The following is a 22696-nucleotide window of genomic DNA, read 5'->3' on the forward strand; positions in this document are numbered from 1 at the left end:
TCGTTTTAAATCACTTGGTTTTTTAATGGGCCGTTAACTCAACGGACAACTAATAAGGGCCCAAAGATGAATTTCCGAGGGTTTTGACAAATAACCACTTTACTTTGTTTATCGATTAGCCACAGTTTTAAAACTAATCGAAATTTGAAAAGTTACCTAGTAAGACAAACATGTGATATGTATTTACTATATATAATTATAGTTTACAAGAATTAAAATTTGTAAATATAATTATAATTTTATAGAAAATCTCTCTCTCTCGCCTCTCGCCCTCTCTTTACACTCTCTCGCGCCTCTGATCACCTCTCTCTATCATCTCTTGCTCACCTACTTATACAATGCAAATACAAATGGTAACAATCAATTATACAAATACAAATACATATAGTAGTGCATAAATACAATAATACACAAGGCAATAGATGAATGCAAATACAATTTGTAACGAAATACAATATTTATACAATTGTATTCATTGATATAACAATTGTATCAATTATATTAGTGATATAAGTATCGATCAGATATACAAATTAATTGTGTCTCTCTCATCTCTCTCTCTCATCCTTCTATTGGCTAGTTTTTTTTATATATAAATCAATTGAATTCGTGATACAATTATTTCAGGTGTACAAATAAATTGTATTTCTCTCCTCTCTATCCCCTCTCTCTCTCATATCTCGCTCCCTTCTGTCGATCCTCCCTCTCCCAATATGTCTTGTCCCTTTCCTCCTTTTAACATGCAGCTATGAATAGTAATTAAGTAAACTATATCTATTAATATCTAATTAGCTCAAACTATAGCCAATTTTTAAAGCTCCTCGCTGAAATTAAGTCACTCTTTGATAACTTATAAGAAAAATATATTTGAACAACAAGAACCCTCCACATGTATATAAGGGAAAATTGTATAAAATAGCAAATTATTAATTCAAATTAAATGTTATAGCCATAGTTTATTTTAATTGTAATTCGCATCAAACATCCATTTTTTTTGCCATCTGATTCGATATACAATTAGCCATTTTCGTTATAGAATTACTCATTTTATACATTTCGGTATAAAATGTGTTTGTGTTTGTATAAAGCGAGAGAAAAATGTATATACAAGTACATATATTTTTTTCATATATACTTATAATTATACAAATACAGATCTTATTATACAAATTACAATGTATAAATGAATTTTTACAAAATTGAACAATTTGTATAAAACTGGATGTTTGTAGCGAATTATACAAATCAAAAGCTCCATAGCAAACATAAAATTTACTATGGAGCGCAATTATGCAAACTATAGCTATAACATACAAATATAATTTTTATGTTTGCTATATGTGAAAGTTGTTGTATATATAACTACCCGTCTACCACACAATCATACCTTTTCCATTAAAAAAAAGGGATTTTTGTTCTTTATAATTTGTTTTAGCCCATATCAATTTTTAAATCATGGTAAGCAGTAGTGATACATGAAGATTGTGTGAAGAAAGATGATCAAGATTATTATGCAAGAAAATTCAAGCCAAAAGGAGAGATTTGTTAGGGTTTTGCTTTGATTTTCTTACCTTATTTGAAATTTATTTTTCCTAAAAGAAAAGACAAAACATTACCATAAATGTTTTTACTTTTCACGAAGGAAAATATATTTTGCTTTCATATTTGGTTTATTCTTTCCTTAGAGGAAAAGTTAGGAGATCTATAAATTGAAGACCCCTCTTCTCATATCAAGAACACAATAGAATCCACAGTGTAGTCGTTTAAGAGTCTTGTTTGTTTATGGGGAGATTTTCTCCTAAACATATTTATGTTTTTCAATATTAAGTTTTACAATATGTAGGTCGCTTGACCAAACCATATTAATAAAATATGTCTTTAGTATGTTTTTAATTGTCGTTTGATTTATCAACCATATGATATGTAATTGTAAGCTTCCGCATGACGCCAAGATCACATTCGAACCCAACACATATATACAAATTGATAAGAAAATATACAAATCAAATGAAAAGAAAATCTGATTGAAAAGAAAAACAATTCAACATCTACTAAAAATGCTTTAAATAATTGATTGAAAAGAAAAACATTTTAAATTAAATGAACAAATTAAAATCTGACGGATGACTAGAAATATTATTGATAACACTTTAGCTCAATTGTCCAACTTTTAGAAAAATAAACTTTTATCAAATCAAGATGAGATGAGTTTTTAATAAAAGATGAGTCATATTAATGAGTTAATTTATATTTTTTATTTTTTATGTTTAGATCTTATTGTATATATAGAGATCTTAAATTATTCTTTCAGTCAAGATTGTGTCATTGATGCCTTGCCAGCTCTTTCCATTTTCAATTCTCGAAGCTATTTCTTTTTTAATGAGCTTAATTCTCTGTAGTGACGGTTTAAAAAATATTTAAATAATTAGATAACTTGAACTGCAATGAGTAATTTGACAAAATTGATATCTTATCTGCTATCATAATTTGATTTATTGATAATATAAAAAGAAATTCAACCGCTTAATTACTTAATCCCTTTTCAATTGTTTGCTAATCTATATATATCTTTATAAAGGAGGAACATAAGTCCGTTGATGTGGCATGCCTCATTGATCAGGAAATGAATTTATATATTTTCTCAGATTTTGTTGATTTTCTTAACATTTTTTCTTCATTTTTATTACAAAAAATTAAAAAAATAAAAATAAATGTACAAGATAAATGATACTGCCGTTTTAAAACGTCTATAAACGTGGCCATATTAAAATTAAAAGTCAATTTCTAATTAATTTCTTACCTTTTAATTATACTTTAATGCTATTCAAGTCCATAAAAACTACCTCTGAAAGCTTCATTTCACTTTATTTTTGTTTTACTTTCCTCCTCTCCCTCCTTTTAGTCACATTTTCCTTACTCATTTAAATATTATTTTTCTTCTGTAACTCCTTTCACATGGCTTTTTAAATAATTATTATTCATCCTTCATTTGTTTATATTTTTATTTGTAATGTAAAGATTTTATAAAAATATGCTAACATAATTTTTTTTTTTTCAGGTTCTATAAGTAGAGATTTACGATTTCAAATTTAGACAACCTTTAAAAGAAAAGCAGATGATATTATAGAAAAAGGTAAAATGGAGATGTTCCATAGTTAAATTGCATAAATATGTGTACTTAATTACATGAAAAATATATTTTCTAAATATGTATTCAGGAGATTTTTCATGATATGTATCCAGAATTAAATGTCAAAGGTGTGATTTCTTTGTATTTTATTGTATAATATGTGACATTTCTCTATGACCTTTATTTATATTTATATTTTTATTTTTTTCTTTCATTTAAACTAATTATTTTACTGTAAAAAAGAACTATTTAATTTATTACAAATCTATATTACTATATAAGAAGAGCGAATAAGCACACTCTTCTCTGTCAACGCGTGTGCTTGCGTGAAAATACACTCAATTTAAGGGTTATTTTTGTCATTCTATGCTTTAATTTACATAAGTGTTGAGTACCTCAATACTACGAAATCAGTTAATAGCCTCCACGTGGGCCAGACGATGAAGGTACTTGCGTAAATAAATCAAAATAGAGGGTTGCTTTATGGTATTTCGTACTTTTCAAACTTGAAAAATGATTGTACTTTCCTGCTTCATAAATGTACTTCCTTTTTGTTGGACACAAAAACCATTTGCTTTTTTTCCTCTTTTACGGCTTTAATTGTGTGGGCCCTATTATTACTTTTGTACACCATTTCATTTTTCCTTGCATTGTTCTTATATTTTATTATTTCCAATTTCTATCCTCCAGGGATCTTTGAATATTATTTATTAATTAATTAATTCATTAATAAATTATTTATATTGTTTCTTCCATTTTAATTGTTTCATCTTTTTTTTTGCACGAAGTGTTAAATATGAAGAATATTTTTAAATTTTGTAATCTTAAATTTAAAATATATCACATATATTAAAGTAAAAAGTATTTCTAATTTTATAATCATAGATACGCTATGTAAAAAAATTAAAATTAAGAAGTAATTTTATTTTTTAAGTGAAATAAAAAAAATGTTCAAATAAATTGATACGGAAGGAGTCATATTTAAAAAATAGAATAAATATGTGATATTATTAGAAAGAGCTTTAATATATATTTTAAAAATTATTTTGTCTTCCGTATATTATTTTGTGCATATATGTGGAGTTCTAAAGTTTTTAACATTTTAATATAGAAATGTGATTATTTGAAAATTTTAGTACTTTCTTCATTTAAATTTTTCCTTGTTTTTCTTCTAATTTGTTCTGTATTTAAAAATTACTGAAAATCACAATGTAATATTATAAGATATTAAAAAAACATAATTAAAAATCATAAAAGAAATTTTATTGACTCTTTAATTCCATATTGAAACAAAAGAAGTTTGTTTGAAAATAACATAAAAAGTAACGTAAATTAAAGTAAAATAACAACTAAAAATATTTAAGAATCATATAAGAAATTTAGTTGACTTTTGTAAAAGTACCTACGTCACATAAAATTGGAACAGAAAAAGTAATATATATTATTTGAAAATGATATAAGAAGTGTTATAAATCACAATAAATTAACAACTTCAAAATGTATTTAACCAAATCACATACAAAAAATTATATAACTCTCTAAATTTCATCGGTGTCGCATAAATTAAAACAAAGAACTACTCTCAATTTATGTGACTTACTTTCCTTTTTAGTCAGTCCCAAAAGAATGTCACATTTCTATATTAAGTAACAATTTGACTATAAAATATTTATTTTAACCTTAATGAAATAATTTACAGTCATACAAATTTATATAATTTATTTTAGACCACAAGTTTTAAAAGTCTTCATTTTTTTCTTAAACTCCGTGGCGAATCAAACTACCTCACATAAAATGAGACGGAGGAAGTAATATATATTAGGCCCGCGCTGGCGCGGGAACCTAATATCTAGTATAATAATAAAGTTGAATATAAAAACGGTGATGTGATCCTCTCTAAGAGTTTCAATCCAATTTATCTTTTCTATGCCTTTTTTCTAATTTTAAAAGGAAAAATCACCCCATATACACATTTAAGAGTCAATATTACAAGTTTTAAAGCTACTTTTAAAACATTCTTGCTTATAACAGTTTAATTACGAGTTATAACATATCACTAATTATTTATAAATTAATTAAATTTTACTTTATTAAATAAGTAATTTTTTATAACTTTATATTATTATTAAATTATTTAAATAAAGAATACCCCATAATTATCTCTTACACAATTATAGAGATTTTACATTGATTACACTTCCTTATTTAATGTTATACTCATAACCTCCCATTAGTCAATCCCACCACTCTTCCCCCACACATATCCAACTATACACGCTATCACCCCACTTTCACCTTCTTCTCTCCCATTTTTCTCATCAGCCAACATTTAATCTTTCGTCCAATTTTTTTTTCCAACAAAATTATGTCTAAGAAAACCATTGAAACGCCTCAAAAGAGTCCCAGATTGGGTGAAGGAAGATCTAATGATGATGTTCATGTTTCAAATTTTAATATATTAACTCAACCCCCCCCCCCTACCTAAAATTGTTAAAAATTCGGCGAATATTCAAAATCCGGCGATGGATGGTTTATCTAAGTTGAAGGAGCGACAAAGAGAGAAAAAATGAAGAAAAAAAAGGTCACCCCTGCAAATCAAAAGGGGAAGAAGAGGAAGGGGAAAATTGTTGAAACCCTTTCTGATTCCGATTTTGATTTTGTTACTGAAATCAAAAAGAAAAAAAGAAAAAAAAACAAATGTAGAAGTTGGAGCATCTTCAAAACCATCAACAAGAAGAACAACAAAAAGTTATTTTTTTTAAACTTTTGGACAATTTTTTTGTGTTTAAGTATTTGATGATATATAATATCATATGTATTTTTTTCAGGTAGATACTGTTTACATATGAATTACTGATTGCCTATTACAATTTCAAGATACTATTTTGAAAATATCAGTGTGTTTCCAAACTGTACATTTATTGGATGAAATCTATATGAAATCTAATTAATATGTGTATGACTACGCTTAAATGTTTTGATTTTGAAAATTTTATGAATTGTGATATAATAATGGTATACAAATGGTATGAATTGCGTTTTAACATTGGTGTGATTGTCTATTAACTATGTTTATGGTATAAATTATTAAATTGGTATGATTTGTCAAACTACTGTTTTTTTCTAAAAAAAAAATCACATTATGCTTACTTTATATTCTAAACATGTTTTTGGATGAAACGTGTATGAAATCTGATTAATACGTGTATGCCTATGAGTTTAATATTTTATTGTTGGATATTGTATGAATTGTGATATAATATTGATAGACAAATGATATAAATTGTATGATTATATGAATTTATCAATTTTTATACATGTCGTTTGAATAAAACGTGAATGAAATTTTGATTAATATGTGTATGACACTAATTGAAGTTAGTGTGGGAATGAAACACTAACTACAATTTGTTTTAAATTTATTTATAGTAGGACACTAGTTGAAAACCAAATTAATAATCATGTAAACTTACATTAAATTAAATACTCAGGGTACCATAATTACCTTTTATAATTATCACTAATATTTACACTATCTTATGTATTAAGCTGGAAATTTTTTTTAACAGTATGCAATTTGTATGATTAATGAATGAACAATGTATAAAGAATGAACGGAATATTAAACACTAAGTTTATAATGCACTTCAAACCAATTATGTTTCATATCAAAACAAAACATTAATCTAAACGATAAAATAAAATAAAAATTATATATAGTCTAAAAAAATAATATTTCTCAAATTCTCATCAATTATTACAATTTTTTTTCATTTGATCTAATAAAAAGAATTCCAACAAACTATTCACGATAGTGAAATTTTATGATTTTTATTTATTTATTTTATAGTTTTTTCCTTTCTTTGCTCTTTTTTTACTTTTCTTTTTATTTATTCAATTCAAAAAAATTATATCTTTGTATAATATAAATGCATTTCTTTTATCTACTTTATTTGTGTTTTTTTTTCTTTCAATTTTTAAGTTTAACCTCCATAACGTAAATCTATTAAACTTCATTTTTTTATAGTATCATTAATTCTATGACTTTTAAGTTTCATATTCATAGCCTCCAACTACTAAATTATAAAATTTAAGATATATATTTTATGATATCTCTCTATTTTTAATGACAAAATAAATTCACAAGTTTTTTATTTCATGAAATTTCAACTCAAGATTATTCTTTATATTTCATTGTTCTTTGTAGTATTATTATATTATCAAATTCATGCTTTAACTTGACACGGTGAAAAAGACTATTGAATGTTGATTAGTTTGTTAAAGTGGTTGTCAGACAAGAGGTCAAAAAAGTGGGCATTGATTTTGTATTCTTATTTTTATCTATTGTCTTATGATAAGGTTCCAAGGAAGATGTGTGTGCCTTTATTTATTCTCCATGTAACTTCTTTAGTTTGAATTCTTATAACTTTTTATTATTGCAAGTATATATTTTTGCTTAGATGCAAATTAGTTATTATAACTTTGTGTGTAATAATACTAACTACTAACAAAGGTTTAAAAAAACTATTGCACAGAGAACTATTTATATTTTTTTTCTTTAAAGATTTCTCAATTTTGTTTATATAACCTCATTATTTTTTATTTCATGAAACCCCTACTTGAGATTATCTTTTTTATTTCATATTTGAAATAGTGTTTTTCTTAATTTTTCTTAAAGTCTTTCTGACATAACTACTAAAACAGAAGTTAAAGAGCAAAAGGCACCTATACATTTCTTATTTCAAGTTAAATAACAAACATTGAAGACGAGTATTAACTACTACAAAAACTACACTATACACCATATTTTTACTTCAATTTAATAGATTTTCATTTCATGAAAAGTTTTATTTTTAAAACATAGAAAGTGTAATTCAATTTTATTTTGTCGTGTACTTTTCCGCTCCATGATATTCACCTTCTTGTAGTATGTCAATTTCTTTTTTAGTTTTGGACGGGGCTATAAAGTAAGATACTTTTACTTAATTAACTTTAATATATATCTTGAAGAAAATATAGTTCTTTGACCCAGCTTTTTGGTTATATAAATTTCTTTTGATTGAATAAGGGTAAGATTGAAAAAAAATAAAAAATCAGTGAAGTCTTCATTATTATGTAAAACACGATTGGAAACAAAATAAAAAATAAAAATATAAACTTTATTTTGAAATAAAGGGAGTATGTAATGTAAGAAAGTGAAAAAAGTATTGAAAAAGTTAAAATAAGTTCTTTATTATCTGTGAAGTGATCAAAATTATTACTCCATAACATTTTGATTATCCAAATGTCACCTTCATGTCTATAATATAATTAGCTAGACAATCCAACTATACTTAACAATTTAAATTAAATATAATTTACGAATAATCATTTTTACGTTTTAGACATTACAATTTCTATATTTTATCAAATTATTTTTCATACATCTTATACAATCTATTTCAATTATCATATAATTATCGGTTGATTTAGTCTTTTTTAAAATTAATTGGTTTTGTTTTTTATTTTATGTTCTAAACTCTACTTTTTAAATATGTATACGTCATAATTTTTGACATATAAATACAATTATCTTCACTTTGTTATGGATGGAGTGAATGGACCATGTTCTTTTTTTTTTTTCTCACATACTTTTTTTAATGAGCTTTGTTTATCTTCAAGCTGGTTATATGCCATTAATCAATTTATATTTAACGAAAACTGAAAAAGTACATTTTCTTCCTTTATGTAATAGTATATTTTATTTGTTAGAAATTAGTTCAATGTGAATAACAAAATGAATTCAAATTTAAATTTTTTATCTATTTAATTGAATTTGAACGAAAAACTCTTTTATATTCAAATAATATGAAAAGGTTAATTTATATTTTTGATATAATATTTTACGACCGCACGTAGCGCGGCTGAATTACCTAGTAAATATATAATACTCATTATAGGCACAAGGTTGTGTTCGTGGCATGGCATGATCTCTAATCAATATTTATAATTAAACTTTTAAGAAGGTATATAAATAAGAGCAACTTTCACATATAGCAAACACAAAATTTATATTTGTATGCTATAGCAAACTTTGCATAATTGCGCTCCATAACAAACATAAATATGTATATTTCGCTATACATATACAAAAGAAAGCAGTTGTATAATCTGCTTTGGTATACATATACAAAAAGATCAATTGTATAAAGTGAGAGAGGCGAGTGAGCGAGCGAGATCTGGGAGAGTGGTGAGTGAGATTTGGGAGAGTGGCGAGTGAGATCTGGGAGAGGGGAGAGAGGAGAACGAAAATATATGTATATATACAATTTTCACGCATTTTATACATTTGCGTTTTTGTATAAAGTGAGAGAGGGAAGTGAGAGAGCGAGATCTGGGAGAGTGGCAAGCGAGATCTAGGAGAGGGGAGAGAGGGGAACGAAAATATATGTATATATACAATTTTCTCTCGCTTTATACAAACACAAACACATTTTATACAATTTGCGGTTCTTGTATAAAGTGAGAGAGGCGAGAACTGGGAGAGGGGAGAGAGGTGAACGAAAATATAGTATATATACAATTTTCTCTCGCTTTATACAAAGACAAACGCACTTTATACACTTGCGTTTGTATAAAAAACAAGAGAGGCGAGGGAGAGAACGAGAGTGGCGAGCGAGATTCACCAGGAGAGAGGTGAAATAGCAACAATTTGCTATGAGGTACAATTAAATCAAACTATATTTATAGCATTTAATTTGAATTAATAGTTTGCTATTATATACAATTTTCCCTATAAATAACACTAATTAATTATGTTAATGCTAGATCTGGATATGTTGCAATATAATTACAAAATAACCGTTCAACTCTTATTACTAGGTTTTAATGATTTTTTAATCCTATTAGCTAGTATTGTTAGTACCTTATAAAAAATATATTTTTTGAATTATGATTATATATAGCATATCAATGGGACGAATTATGATTTTATGAGCGAATTTTGTTGTCCCAGTTAATGAAACCACTAGTGATCATCCTTTTAGGAACTCTTAACTATATATACATTTACAATGTTAGGAAGTTCACGTTTAACACACTACACTGATTTGTTTAAGTTATGCATGAATTTTATATTCATGCATGTAACAATAATGTGCAAACAATGACATTATTTTTATCTGCAAGCAAGTAATAAAACTGCCATGCTAAACTACAGCTGCGACTCTATATCAGATAACCAAACAATGTGATCAAAGCCTCGATCTGTAAAGGCTGAGCAGTACATGTGATTCAAAATTGTATGATTAGATGCAACAGTTAACACCTAAAAAGTACTCCATAAGAAAAATAATTGACAAAATTGTAAATTGAATTAACTATATACAATAATTCTTTTTAACTGCATAATCCATTTAATGAACTAATTAAGTATATAAATATTTTGATGTGTATTATATATCTTGTAGAACGTGTGAATTCTGCAACCAATCGTCAAGAATATCAACAGGAATGTCCTCAAATGTTCTATACATCTCTTCCTGAAATTTGTTGCTTCTAATATCATCAACTCCGTGGTCTTCTTCTACTTCCAACGTTGTCTCTCTCTTCTCCATTGTAGTACTGTTTTGATCTCCATGCAAAGAGGAAGTTGTAGCCTCTTGTTCATCACAAACCCTAACTTGATCTTCCGTTGTGGAGTAGTCGTTATTATGATTAGGTTCAAGCAACATAGGATCAATAATTCCCGCAACATCTCCATCTTGTTCCTCCATAACATGATCCGCGTTCTTCTCTTTATTCATCTTCTTCTTTATTCGACACACTACAAAATCTTCTTTAAGAATATGATTATTTTCCTTAAAGAAACTATCCGCGACATGATATTCTACCATCAACCAAGTTTTATCTTGGCCACACTCACTTGTTTCAAACTTGAAATTTCTCTTAAATCCTACCACAAGCGCCGTACGATTCCTCCTTATAAGATGTTCCCCGGTTTGCCCTTTCCATGTCCCTTTAGCAGAAATTCGAGAAAACCTTTTATATTCAGTCTTCCGCTTCTTCAAAGGAGTAATAAAGTAACGAAACTTCTCTTCAGAATTAGCTCCAAATATCTCCCATGGTGGTTGATCTCCATATATATCCGCAAACTGGATAGGACATTGTTGATTCAAAGATAATTCGCCTTTGAAAAACTTCTTAAGATAGTTGATTAGCTCCGTATCAGTAGGATGAAAACGTATTCCCATTGGCTTCGACATTGATTCTAATTAATTATGTGAATTATGAAGTCTAAACAAAGATAGTTATCTATTTATACACATCTTATAACCCTAATGGAAAAAACTCAAATTACTCAACAAACTCAAGTTACTTTATTTCCTAAATTACTACTATAACCGTAATTGAACAAACTAAAGTTACTTAATTACTACTTCTCAAGTTACTTTATTTCCTTAATTAATTATTTTCAATTTCTAATTTGTATAGGACCACGTGCCCCACTTTTTGAAGCGTTCTCCTATAATTAACTTGATTTAACAAATTAGTAATATTGAATTATAGAAGATTAAAAATATCTTTGAAGATACTTTTTTTTTTCCGTTAACTGCAGAAAAAAAACAAATGAACTAGGTTAGTTTAGGTAAAAATATCCCCGCGTTATATTGATGCTAACAGGAGCTGTTATTTTAGGTAAGTTGTTGAATTCAATTCCCTGTGAATTTTTGTCACATAATAAGATAAAATCAATATTTATGAACTGGGTTTTAATTATTATTTTTCTTTTATTATTTTTAGTACTCTATAAAATTATTATTTTTCTTTATTATGATTATATAAAAATATGAATTAATAAAAATAATGAATTTATGAATTGAGCTAATTTATAAATAAGCAGATTAATAATCAACTCAAATTGAAACGGATTTGGACGGATTATAATTTTATGAGCGGATTTTTGACGGATTTGGATGGATAAATTGGAAAAACATATCAATTAAACTATTATCGTTAATTAATTACTACTATATAAATCATTTTTGATTTAGTAAGAGACCAGTAGATTGAATATTTAGTTTGATTTCGCAAATCATTCAATCTGATCATCTTTAAGAAAATTTACATTCCAATATATAAATCAGTAACATAAAATAAGGAGGACATACAATCAATCATACATTTTCCCCCGAATACATCCAATATAATATATAGTACAGGTACAATAACAAGCTAAGTATAATTAATTAAGTGATATATATATGTCCTTTCAATGTCAATATATATATTATTACAAAGAATTACTAATAGTTGTGTCATGTGTATTATTTTCCATAACCCCAAAAGTCCATTTCTCCGCGCATAGGAAGTTGATGATTGATTTGATTAGATTCAAATCCCATCCCTAATGAAACTTTAGATGAATCAATATTAATTCCCCATTGATGATCATTACTGCTTGCTACTTCTAAGCCAGACTCACAAGGCGCTGATTGATCAGCGCCTGACGATGAGAATTCATGAGGATGATGATGATGATGATGATGATATCCCAGTGATGTTGATTTGATCAAGTTTTGTGCTACTTCAATGTTGTTGTTGTTGTGTGAATAGTACTCATGTGGAGCCAGAGTAGCAACTGGGATTTGGGAATAGTTTAAGTCATGGTGGTCATGGTGTTGTGGTAATTGGTGTAGTAGATATGGGCTATGATCATGATTGTCTTTGTGTGTGAAGTTGTTGATTGGTTGGTGGTGGTGATGGCTTGATGAGGCTACCTCATTTCCAGTTATTTTGAATAGGTTTTTCTTCTTGAATACCCTACATATCACCCAGCCATCCTCCTACACACATTTGAAAAGTACATAATATTGTTAAAAACATAATCAACAATATATATAACAATCACTATAAGAAAATATGGAATTAGTTACGGAATTTATTGATATTTTCTAGCTAATTCGTAACTAAAGAGCTCATAGGTAATTGAATTTTCTTATACTCTGTCACTAATCCCTAGCTAAATGAGATTAATATGGATTTTTTTATTTAGATATAAAATTTTGTTCGTCGCTAATTATTTATTTTCTAGTAATTAATTTGGCTTATGAAAAATTAAAAGACCAGGTTGAATATGATGGGACATGTATATAAAATTTCTTAGAATGATATTCTTGCTGAGACATAATAAAATTAAGCAATTAAAAATAAGATATTTCTGATAATTTAAATTTTTAAATGGCAATATATATGATCACACACACTTCTATAATTAGAATAGAACATATATAAATATTGGATTTGAATTCCACCACTACCATCATTTTAAAAAAGAAATTTGGTCCATATATGAAAAGAAATCAGATCTTTTAGAATGGGATGTTCAATTACTTGTATTAAAATTGTCCTACTATATAAGTTTTTTTATTTATTAACCTCTTGTACCATTTCAAGAATTCAGCTGAACTGAGATTATTACTATGGATAACAAATTCCTTGAAGCATGCATGCAAGCAGGGAATTCCTGACAGTCAAAGATTTTGTGGCAAGAAAGTCAATCCTGGGGAAATTATTCACTAATTAATTAATCATTATTATAAGGATCATTTGATTACTTTGACTAGCTTCCATACATGCTTATATATATATATATATATATGCAATTGACGTGTAAGACTTCAACCAACTGGTTTTTCTTTAGACTTAATATATATATATATATAGAGAGAGTCGAGCTACATAAATTTGTTAGAATATTTCATTCTGATATTTGAATTAAATCATATTCTAATTAAACACTTTAATTCTTAATAAAATATTCTAATTAGACATCGTCGATTCGAATTTTGAAAAAATATTGTGCGTGATTTAATTTAGTTTAAATATATATATCCATGTTTATAGCTAATTGAGGCTGATATGTATAAATAAAAGAAATAACTTATATGGTTAACTTAACTACCTAAAAGATGAATAAAAACCCACCAAAAAAAAAGTTACTTCAAAATTTCAATAGAATTATCTAATTAAAACTGGAAATATATATGTCTTAATTTTAGTGTCTCAATGAAATATCTAGATAAATTTATGAGCTAGGTTGATCATGTATTAAGCCTTTTCTTTTATACTTATAATAATAATAATAATAATAATAATAATAATAATAATAATCTGCCACGTATGCATGCTTGTTTTGGTAACCTTAATTTCTTTTCTTTAAATTAATAAAGGAAACTCCTTTTCTTTTTGTTTCCCCTTAATGATGAGAGGCCATTTTAGGGGAAAGTGGAGAAGAGAGAGATGCATATATATATTTATCACAACCAGAAAATAAGGAAGTAGGGATGGACAAAGTTTCATAGCTAAATAGTAAAAAATTTTCATGTTAATCTTATTTGGGTACTGATTATAAGAAAATTCATTTAACTATGAGTTATTTAATCACAAATTAGTTAGAAATTACCGATAAATTTTCTAGTTAATTTCATGTTTTCTAATAAGGCATGGGAGGAACTTACAGTTTGATTTTGGTCAGCATCTTCAAGTCTATACTCATGCATAATCCAATCAGTTTTTTGTCCATGTGGAGCTCTTCCTCGATAAAACACAAGGGTTTTCCTCATACCAATTTTCTTGAAGCTGTTCCTTATGCACTTGTCCCTCCCTGTAGCCTTCCAAAACCCCGCATTTGTTGCCCTGTTTGTCCTTGAACCTGTTGGATACTTCCTATCCTTATGGCTGAAAAAGTACCACTCATTCTGCGGCGTCGATCCAATATTGCACCTCTCTGAATTATCATCAAATATTAACACATAAATAACCAAATCATTTCTCTAGTTACTACTTAAATTCATGTCTCATATCGATTCACACTAGTCATGTTGAAAATATAATTAATTAAAGAGAAAAAGGGTAAATATACCCCCAGAACTATCGTAAATGGTATACATATACCATCTGTCATACTTTTGGGACATTGTTGTTCATGCCGTCCAAAAACTAGAGCATATATGCCCTTCACTCCAACGGAAGACTAAATAAGGACACATGGTGCTATCTTATCCGTCGATTGGATATTATGTCGGGTCGGTGGATAAGATTATAACACACATATGTCTGTTAGTATAAAGGGTATATGTGCTCTAGTTTTTTGACAGCAGGGGCATCCAATGTCCCAAAAGTATGACAGAGGATATTTGCATACTAGTTACGATAGTTGGGGGTATATTTGTCCTTTTTACCTTAATTAAATAAATAAAAATATAATTTTTTTATAAGTATGCACTTAAAGCTTTTAAATAAGAGAGATTATATATTTTATAATTTTAATCTCGTTTTAGTTAATTATCCAAGAATATAAACTATCTAATAATAAATAATTTGTTTGGTGAGAATCAGTAAACTAATCAATTTTATACAATAACTAATTGAAAATTTACTTTAGAGACGGATAAATTATGTAGCTAATAATTAACATCAATATAAATAGATTAGCAATGAATTATTGAAAAATTCTATTAGCTACAAGTTATTCAACAACGACTAAATTCGTAGCTAATAATAATATGTGCGTACCTTGTAATTCCCATGGCTCAATCTTATTCAAGTCAATCTCTCTGATAACCTCCATATCAAACTTATGAAATGAAAGCTTCTTCTTCAAGTAGTAATGAAGAAGCTCTTCCTCTGTTGGATGAAATCGAAACCCCGGTGGAACACCACCATTTGATGATGATGCCATATAGTTAAACTCGATCGATCTTCTTCTTGATTATTAATTCCCACGATCTCTTAGTTTGTGTTTGTGTATTTCAGTTGCTGGAGCTTTCTTAATTTTGATTGAAATGGCCTTATATATATATATAATATGCTTTTTTTCTCCAACTGTAGTATAAGGTCAACGATCAGGTATTGTGAAATTCATGTGAGGAGGGAAAGTTGACGGCCGTTAACGCCGCCCGCGCAAACTCTTAAAGCTTAAGTAAATTGCAAGTTAGTGAATGTAGAATATAGGACAACATATGTGGGGATTGAAATATTTTTTTAATTTTATGGGTTCGGAATTTTCTAGTCCTGTAATTTAGTGAATTCTTTCTGTTTATACTTAACTTATTGTTTGTGAGAGATTCTTAATTAGTACTAGTTTGGTTGGTTGATTACTTGGACTTTAAAAATATTTCGATTATGAAAAAAGAAAAAGTACTTACCTATTAATTAAGGATAAATTTTAGGAATCACATAGTTTTAATATGAAATTACAATCTATCCCTCTTTAGTTTGTAATTACATTAATCCCTTAAAAAGTAACACAAACCGGATACATAATATGTAGCTCGAATACATTAAAGAGTATCTCGGATACATTATAACATAAACCAGATACATAATATGTAGCTTGGATACATTAAAACCTAGCTTGGATACATAATATGTAGCTCTGATACATTAAAAACTAGCTCGGATACATTATAAAATAAACCGGATACATAATATGTAGCTCGAATACATTAAATATTGGCTCGGATACATTAATATGAGCTCGGATACATTAAAGAAATAAGGAATTTTAGAGGTTTTTAGAAATAGAAGGGGATATTGGAAATAAGGGAATAATAAAACGTGTATTTCAATAATTTTTCCATTAATTAATAAGTGTGGTTTTTGGAAAGAAAACACACACATGATATATAACGTTTGAGTCGAAAGCTATTGAATTTGTTTAAGCCCACCCGGTTTGGGGCAGATCCAGGGGGTTGTCATGTGTTCACTCGAACCCCCCTAAATAAAAAATTACACATTATATATAAGGTATTTATTTTTTATGTATGTATATACATGGATTTTGAATATATCCCTTGAACTCAAGACTAAAGGTTGGGTTAGTTGTTTAGAAAGTTCAAAATTCACCTTGAGGTTTCAACTTTCAAGTATAAAACAATACATTCATTACTACACCCGCTCATTATACAGTAAATCCATGCTAGGATATAACCCCCAAATTAAATTTGTCTATGCGCACGCGCATACATGTGTAAAAGGCGATAGTCCTTAATTATTTCACTTATATCAAGTTGCAAAACGTGAATTTACGCAACAATCTCTATACATTAAAGTAGACTGCGTACGTAGGTCTCTTATCCCTTCATTAAAAGAATTCAATCATTTGTATGGAATTTGCCAGCTAGCTCTAACTACTGTTATTAGGAGCATAAGAAGCAATATAGCAAATATTCATGGGGTACTAGCTAGCTAAAGCCTAAATATATATATATATGGATGCATGAATACCGGTTAATTTCCAACTAATTGCACGTAATTAGCTAGCTATTCCATTTAGTAGACTACTAGTTTGAGCGACCATTTCACTGAATATCAACTTTGTTCACCTAAAATTAGACAAATGATCAGTTACTCACTCTGTCCAACAATAGTTGTCCAATGTCTATTATAATATTTTAGGATGCCCAACAATAATTGTCTACTTTATAAAATAAATGGATAATTTTACACTTAGTTCATAATTATAGTCATTTCTCTATTACATTTTTCAAGACATTGTATTTATTATATTCAAAAGGTTGATATAGTAAAATTACGCTTCTATTTATAGTTTCTTAAGAAGTGTGCAAAGTCAATATGACAAGTATTGTTGGACAGAGAAAGTGTATTACTTTAATTTTTGTTTCCAAATTATATGATATTGTTTGATTAGGCACATATAAAAAACGAAATTTGTAATCTAATACAAATCTTAACTATTTGTATGACTACAAATTATTTTTTTTGACGGTAAAAAAGTAATTTTAATATTAAGTTATTTCTATACTATTACAAACCATGCAAAAATCGACGGACAGAGTTGATCCAAAAAAATAAAGGAAAAACCGACCTTCGATTTAAGCGTTGAATAATCTCAAATGTTAAAAGAAAAATAAAAAAAATCTCAATATTTGCATCCACTTTATCACTTGTATGGTGCATGAATTCCGGGTTCAATTTCAATTTTGGAGACTTGCGATGCACTTTTGCACAAATAAATAAATACGTAAATGATCCCGATGAAATAAATAACGGGACGTTTGATTGTTTCTAAAGCAAACTGTAGAGAAAAACAGCTACAAAACCTCCTAGGGATTGGCAAACTCATTTGGACGCGCCATATTTAATTATGAATTATTAACAGGGTTTAATATTTTTTTAATAAAAGTAGGATCCACGGGTCAAGGTTTAGGTTTAGGTTTTTCATGTATTTCTTTCGATTTATTTTAGAGAGAAGTATTGAAAATATCCATAAACTCAACATAAATTATTAGTTTTATCTTTAAACTATTGATAGCTTAAAAATATCTTTTTTACTTGACTAGCTGAATTTAAAAACACTCAATCATGCAATATGCGAGTGAAATTAACACACTCCTAAACTCTCGCCAAGTTTAGAGGTGTTTTCAACTTTTCTCTCGGCTTTTTATTAAGATTTCATGCTCCTATAATAGTTTGAGACCATTTGTTATGTCATGTGACAGATCGAGGGTGTATCTAAGTTTAGTTAGTCAAGTAGAGGGATGTTTTTAAGGCTGTCAATAGTTTGGATATGAAACTAATAATTTGCGCAAGTTCAGGGGTGTTTTCAATACTTATCTCTTTATTTTACTTGTCATGTTTTTCTTTTGTATGTTTTTTTTAAAAAAATAATTAACTAAAAAGGTAATTGGACTAAGTTATTTCTTCTTTTTCAATAGATTAATTACTCCCCATATTTATTCAGTGAAAATAAATAAGAAAACTAGCTAAAAATTAAAATCTATTGTAATTTTTTAAAATCACAATTATTTTGGACCAACTATTTTTAGTAAGCATGACAGCGAAAAAGTATAGGAGGGGATAATATAATAATATGAATAAAAGTTGGAGATGCAGTCGCCATAGCTCGGGCTTCGCACATGTTAGGAGAAGACCTTAAGGAAGTTCATTTAATTTCATTCATTCAACTATACGTTTCCTTTCTGTTCATTTATTACTATATATTATAGTTTATAAATTATACATGTATTATAGTATCATATCATATACATAGCAAGTTATCTGTATTTCACACAACACACATAGAAATATGAGCATAATAATGTAGACTTGAAATCTCTTGATGTGTTGTTTGAAATTTTGATTAAACTCTTCACAAGTTTTATCGTAATTAGAGTGTGTTTGGCACGATGAACAAAATTAGTTAAATTGATTCTTATAAAGTGAAACGTGGTATGTAAAAAATAAATTGAGAGTAAGTACAAACAATATGCTTTGAACACAAGGATTAATTAAATAAATTATGGAAATGACAAACCAGGAGCACATAAAATCAAAATTTTATTCTAGGTTCGCATCTCACAACAGGGAGCTTAAAAATATTTCAGTCCCCGTGGTACTAGATATTCTATTGAAAATTGGAGAGTGTTTTTATGATTATTTTTTTGAATATTGATTATTATTGGTGTAATCGTTTAGTAGCTAGTTAGGAAGTAAAATATGCATGTCCTTTTTTAGTAGCTAGTTAGGAGTATTACATTTTACATAAGTAATACTCATAACATTGGGCAGTACTCTTTTACTTAGTATAAAATTAATATGGTGTTCGGTTTAGAAGTCCGCATATCTAATACCTTCGTTTCAATTTATTTGTCCTACTTTCCTTTTTAATTCATTTAAAAATAATGCTTCTATTTTTTTTAGCAATTAATTAATTTCAACTATAAGATTAAAGACATTTTGGTACATTTGATACATTTTTAATGTAAGACCATAATCCACATATAAGATTCAAAATTCTTCTTTACTTTTTTAAACTCCATATCAAATCAAAATATTACACATAGAGATTAGAGAGTACATGTATAAGTTAAAAGAAAATTTTCTTTTTATTATATTATGCATGATAAAGATGGAATAACTAAAACATATACATAACTAAATCTTAAATAACTAATTTCTATATAAAAAAATGATTTTTAATTTGATAATCAACCACACGCTAAAATATGAGCTTAGCAAACATTTTAAAGAAAATTAATCATCAACTTCCATGTTACCTGATACCTATTAATGGTGGAAGGTGACACGTATCCCTTGAAACTAATCAAAGTGCACATAAATAGCGCTCAAATACCACGATTATTAAAAAAAGGGAAAAAGGACAAATATACCCCCAAACTATCGTAAATGGTATGCAAATACCCTCCGTCATACTTTTGGGACATTGATGCCCCTGCCGTCCAAAAACTAGAGCATATATACCCTTTATACTAACGGACATACACGTGTCATAATCTTATCCACCGATCCGACATTTATCGACGGATAAGATTGCGCCACGTGTCCCTATTTAGTCTTCCGTTAGAGTGAAGGGCATATATGCTCTAGTTTTTAGACGGCAGGGGCACCAATGTCCCAAAAGTATGACGGAGGGTATCTGCATACTATTTATGATAGTTCGAGGGTATATTTGTCCCTTTTCCCTTAAAAAAAAAACAAAAAAAACTTTTGTCATACCAAATACAACCTTATTCAAGTCAAGCTTTAAGGAAATCTAGATGTACTTATTTAATGTCTCCTAATATATGTTACAAACTTATTCCAGTTAGTTACCCTGATGATGTTTGAACTTTTCAACTAATTATAAAGCAGATTGGCCATATTATTATTGTAGTACAAGTTGCAGGCTCATGAATCTTTTAAAGTAATTGCTTACGACTGATAATAATATATGTAGCACGCGTGCATTTGTATGTATGTTTTACGTGATGAAATGATAAGTATTTCTTCATTTCTAACTAAAGATTTCAGATTGAGCTCTGAGTAGGGAGTCACCTTTGATAGGAAACATTTTACCTAGCTCCAAAATGAGACATTTCGACACAACTCTAAATTAATGAACCTCAGAACGAATATCAAATACCGAGTAAGAACATCAAAATTGGTGTATGTTTTACTGCTCGCTACGGGTTGAATCGAGTATTGACTTGCATATTCTTTTGCAGACTTTCTATCCTTCTTCCCTTATAATATAATTGAACACGTGGCATGACATGAGTTGACATTTCAATTTTAGCTATTTTGAATTTTCTAGGAAGATGACGACAGTATTATTAATACTAAAAATATATGTTGGGGTTGTGAGTAATTATTGCTATTGTATAAGTCAAAACGTTTTTTTAGAGGTAGTGTGATCCTAGTTTTCCTTCTTCCTTTTTCACATATCGAGGTGTAAAATATACAAATAAACATTTTTCGCACCCTGTAATTGAAATTCTACGATAATAACAATTTTTTGAAGATATGATTCAAAAATGGCCAATGGACACTATTTATGAAAGTAGTTGAAGCCCAATTGACCTTTGATGTATATACCTCAATGATAATTTTTCAAAGATAGACTGAAAAGTGGTCAGTGAACGCTATTTATAGATGCCATTGAAGCCCAATTAAACATTGATGTATATTTCATTGAAATTGCACAATTGCTCTTAAAATGAACTGATTTTTAATATTTGTCATTCAACAACTAAACTTATCTCTGGCGAGACATAAGTTCTTTAGAAACTGAAGTTATAATTAAGTTGTTTAGAAATTGATTAGCACACTGCCACAACAATTTGTGCATATCTACTTCTCAGAATAATCAAACAGAAAACGTAGACATAGACATATTTTCCAACCAAGGAGTAATGAATCAACCAAAACTCATAGTGTAATTCCTCTACAGTTTAAGAAGAGGTAGCTTAGTTTAACATCAAAACTGGAGTTGATTTCTCAGATGGTCACTCAATTAAAGATTGTTATCTCAGAAAGTCACTTTCTTTGTAGTAGAATATCGGGATTAAGAAGAAAGTAGACTTTCTGAGATAATAACTAATTACTGATCGAGTGAGAAATCAACCCTCAAAACTGTGTAGAGTGCTGTCTATCAGAAGTAAGATGCTAAAGAGCTGAATGGAAAATGCAAGAGTTACTGAAATAGGTTCTAACAACTTCACATGACATGAAAAGGTATCCTTCTCAAGCCTTACATATGCATCTAATTGTGACAGAATCTCAAGGAACTCGATGAAAATTCGCGATGAGCTTAATTGCCATGAGATTCCCAGCGAGGGGAAAACAGAGATATGCCAAGTTAACTGGATTTTGAGTTGATGATTATTCATCTGTACTGATGCCTGTTCTACAAACATTAAAAAATTGAAGTATCAACAAAATAAAGGTTTAGTGTTCAGGTAAAATCAAGTCCAAGAAGTCACCTTCACAGTAAACTTACACTAAACAACTAATTGAGGCTTGATAAACCCCTTTCTTCATGGTATGTCCCTCAATACAATATTCTGCTTCAGTTAGTAACTTTTGAGCATCCAAGAAATACAGGTTGATCAGTTTTTTTTTTTTTCCGGATTAACCATGGTGTCAGGGCCAACTTGTGCACTTACACAGATGACTTTCAGTAACTTCACTCCCTCTTTCCCAGTAAAGACACAGTTTCATTGTGCATAGAATTAAAAGGCCAACATAACTTGTGCAAGAGAAAAAGAGCACGTAAATCAGTGA

The 22696-nt window shown here is 28.4% G+C and overlaps 2 protein-coding genes across 3 annotated transcripts in view; both read right to left on the reverse strand.

Moving 5' to 3' along the window:
- LOC125874936 (protein BEARSKIN1-like) overlaps window positions 1–15898 on the reverse strand; it is an 18082-nt gene extending 2184 nt beyond the window's left edge. Inside the window, exons 1-3 of one of the 2 annotated variants that reach the window (XM_049555989.1) lie at window positions 15686–15898; window positions 14629–14897; window positions 12316–12954 (exon numbers count right to left, since the gene is read on the reverse strand). In XM_049555989.1, coding sequence (XP_049411946.1) covers window positions 12436–12954; window positions 14629–14897; window positions 15686–15851 — 954 coding nt within the window. In that variant the 5' untranslated portion in view covers window positions 15852–15898 and the 3' untranslated portion in view covers window positions 12316–12435. Of the gene's footprint in view, window positions 1–12315; window positions 12955–14628; window positions 14898–15685 lie in introns of those variants that run through there. The other variant, XM_049555990.1, reaches the window with a different exon arrangement.
- LOC125874941 (NAC domain containing protein 52-like) lies at window positions 10564–11373 on the reverse strand. The gene has a single exon (XM_049555994.1). The coding sequence runs from the start codon at window positions 11371–11373 to the stop codon at window positions 10564–10566; it is 810 nt and encodes a 269-aa protein (XP_049411951.1).
- Window positions 15899–22696: the final 6798 nt, after the last annotated feature.

Source organism: Solanum stenotomum, chromosome 8 (assembly GCF_019186545.1).
Source record: "Solanum stenotomum isolate F172 chromosome 8, ASM1918654v1, whole genome shotgun sequence".
NCBI classification, from domain to species: Eukaryota; Viridiplantae; Streptophyta; class Magnoliopsida; order Solanales; family Solanaceae; genus Solanum; species Solanum stenotomum.

Coding starts and splice junctions, on each gene's coding strand:
- LOC125874941 (XM_049555994.1), bottom strand. CDS start 11,373: ATGTCGAAGCCAATGGGAATACGTTTTCATCCTACTGATACGGAGCTA.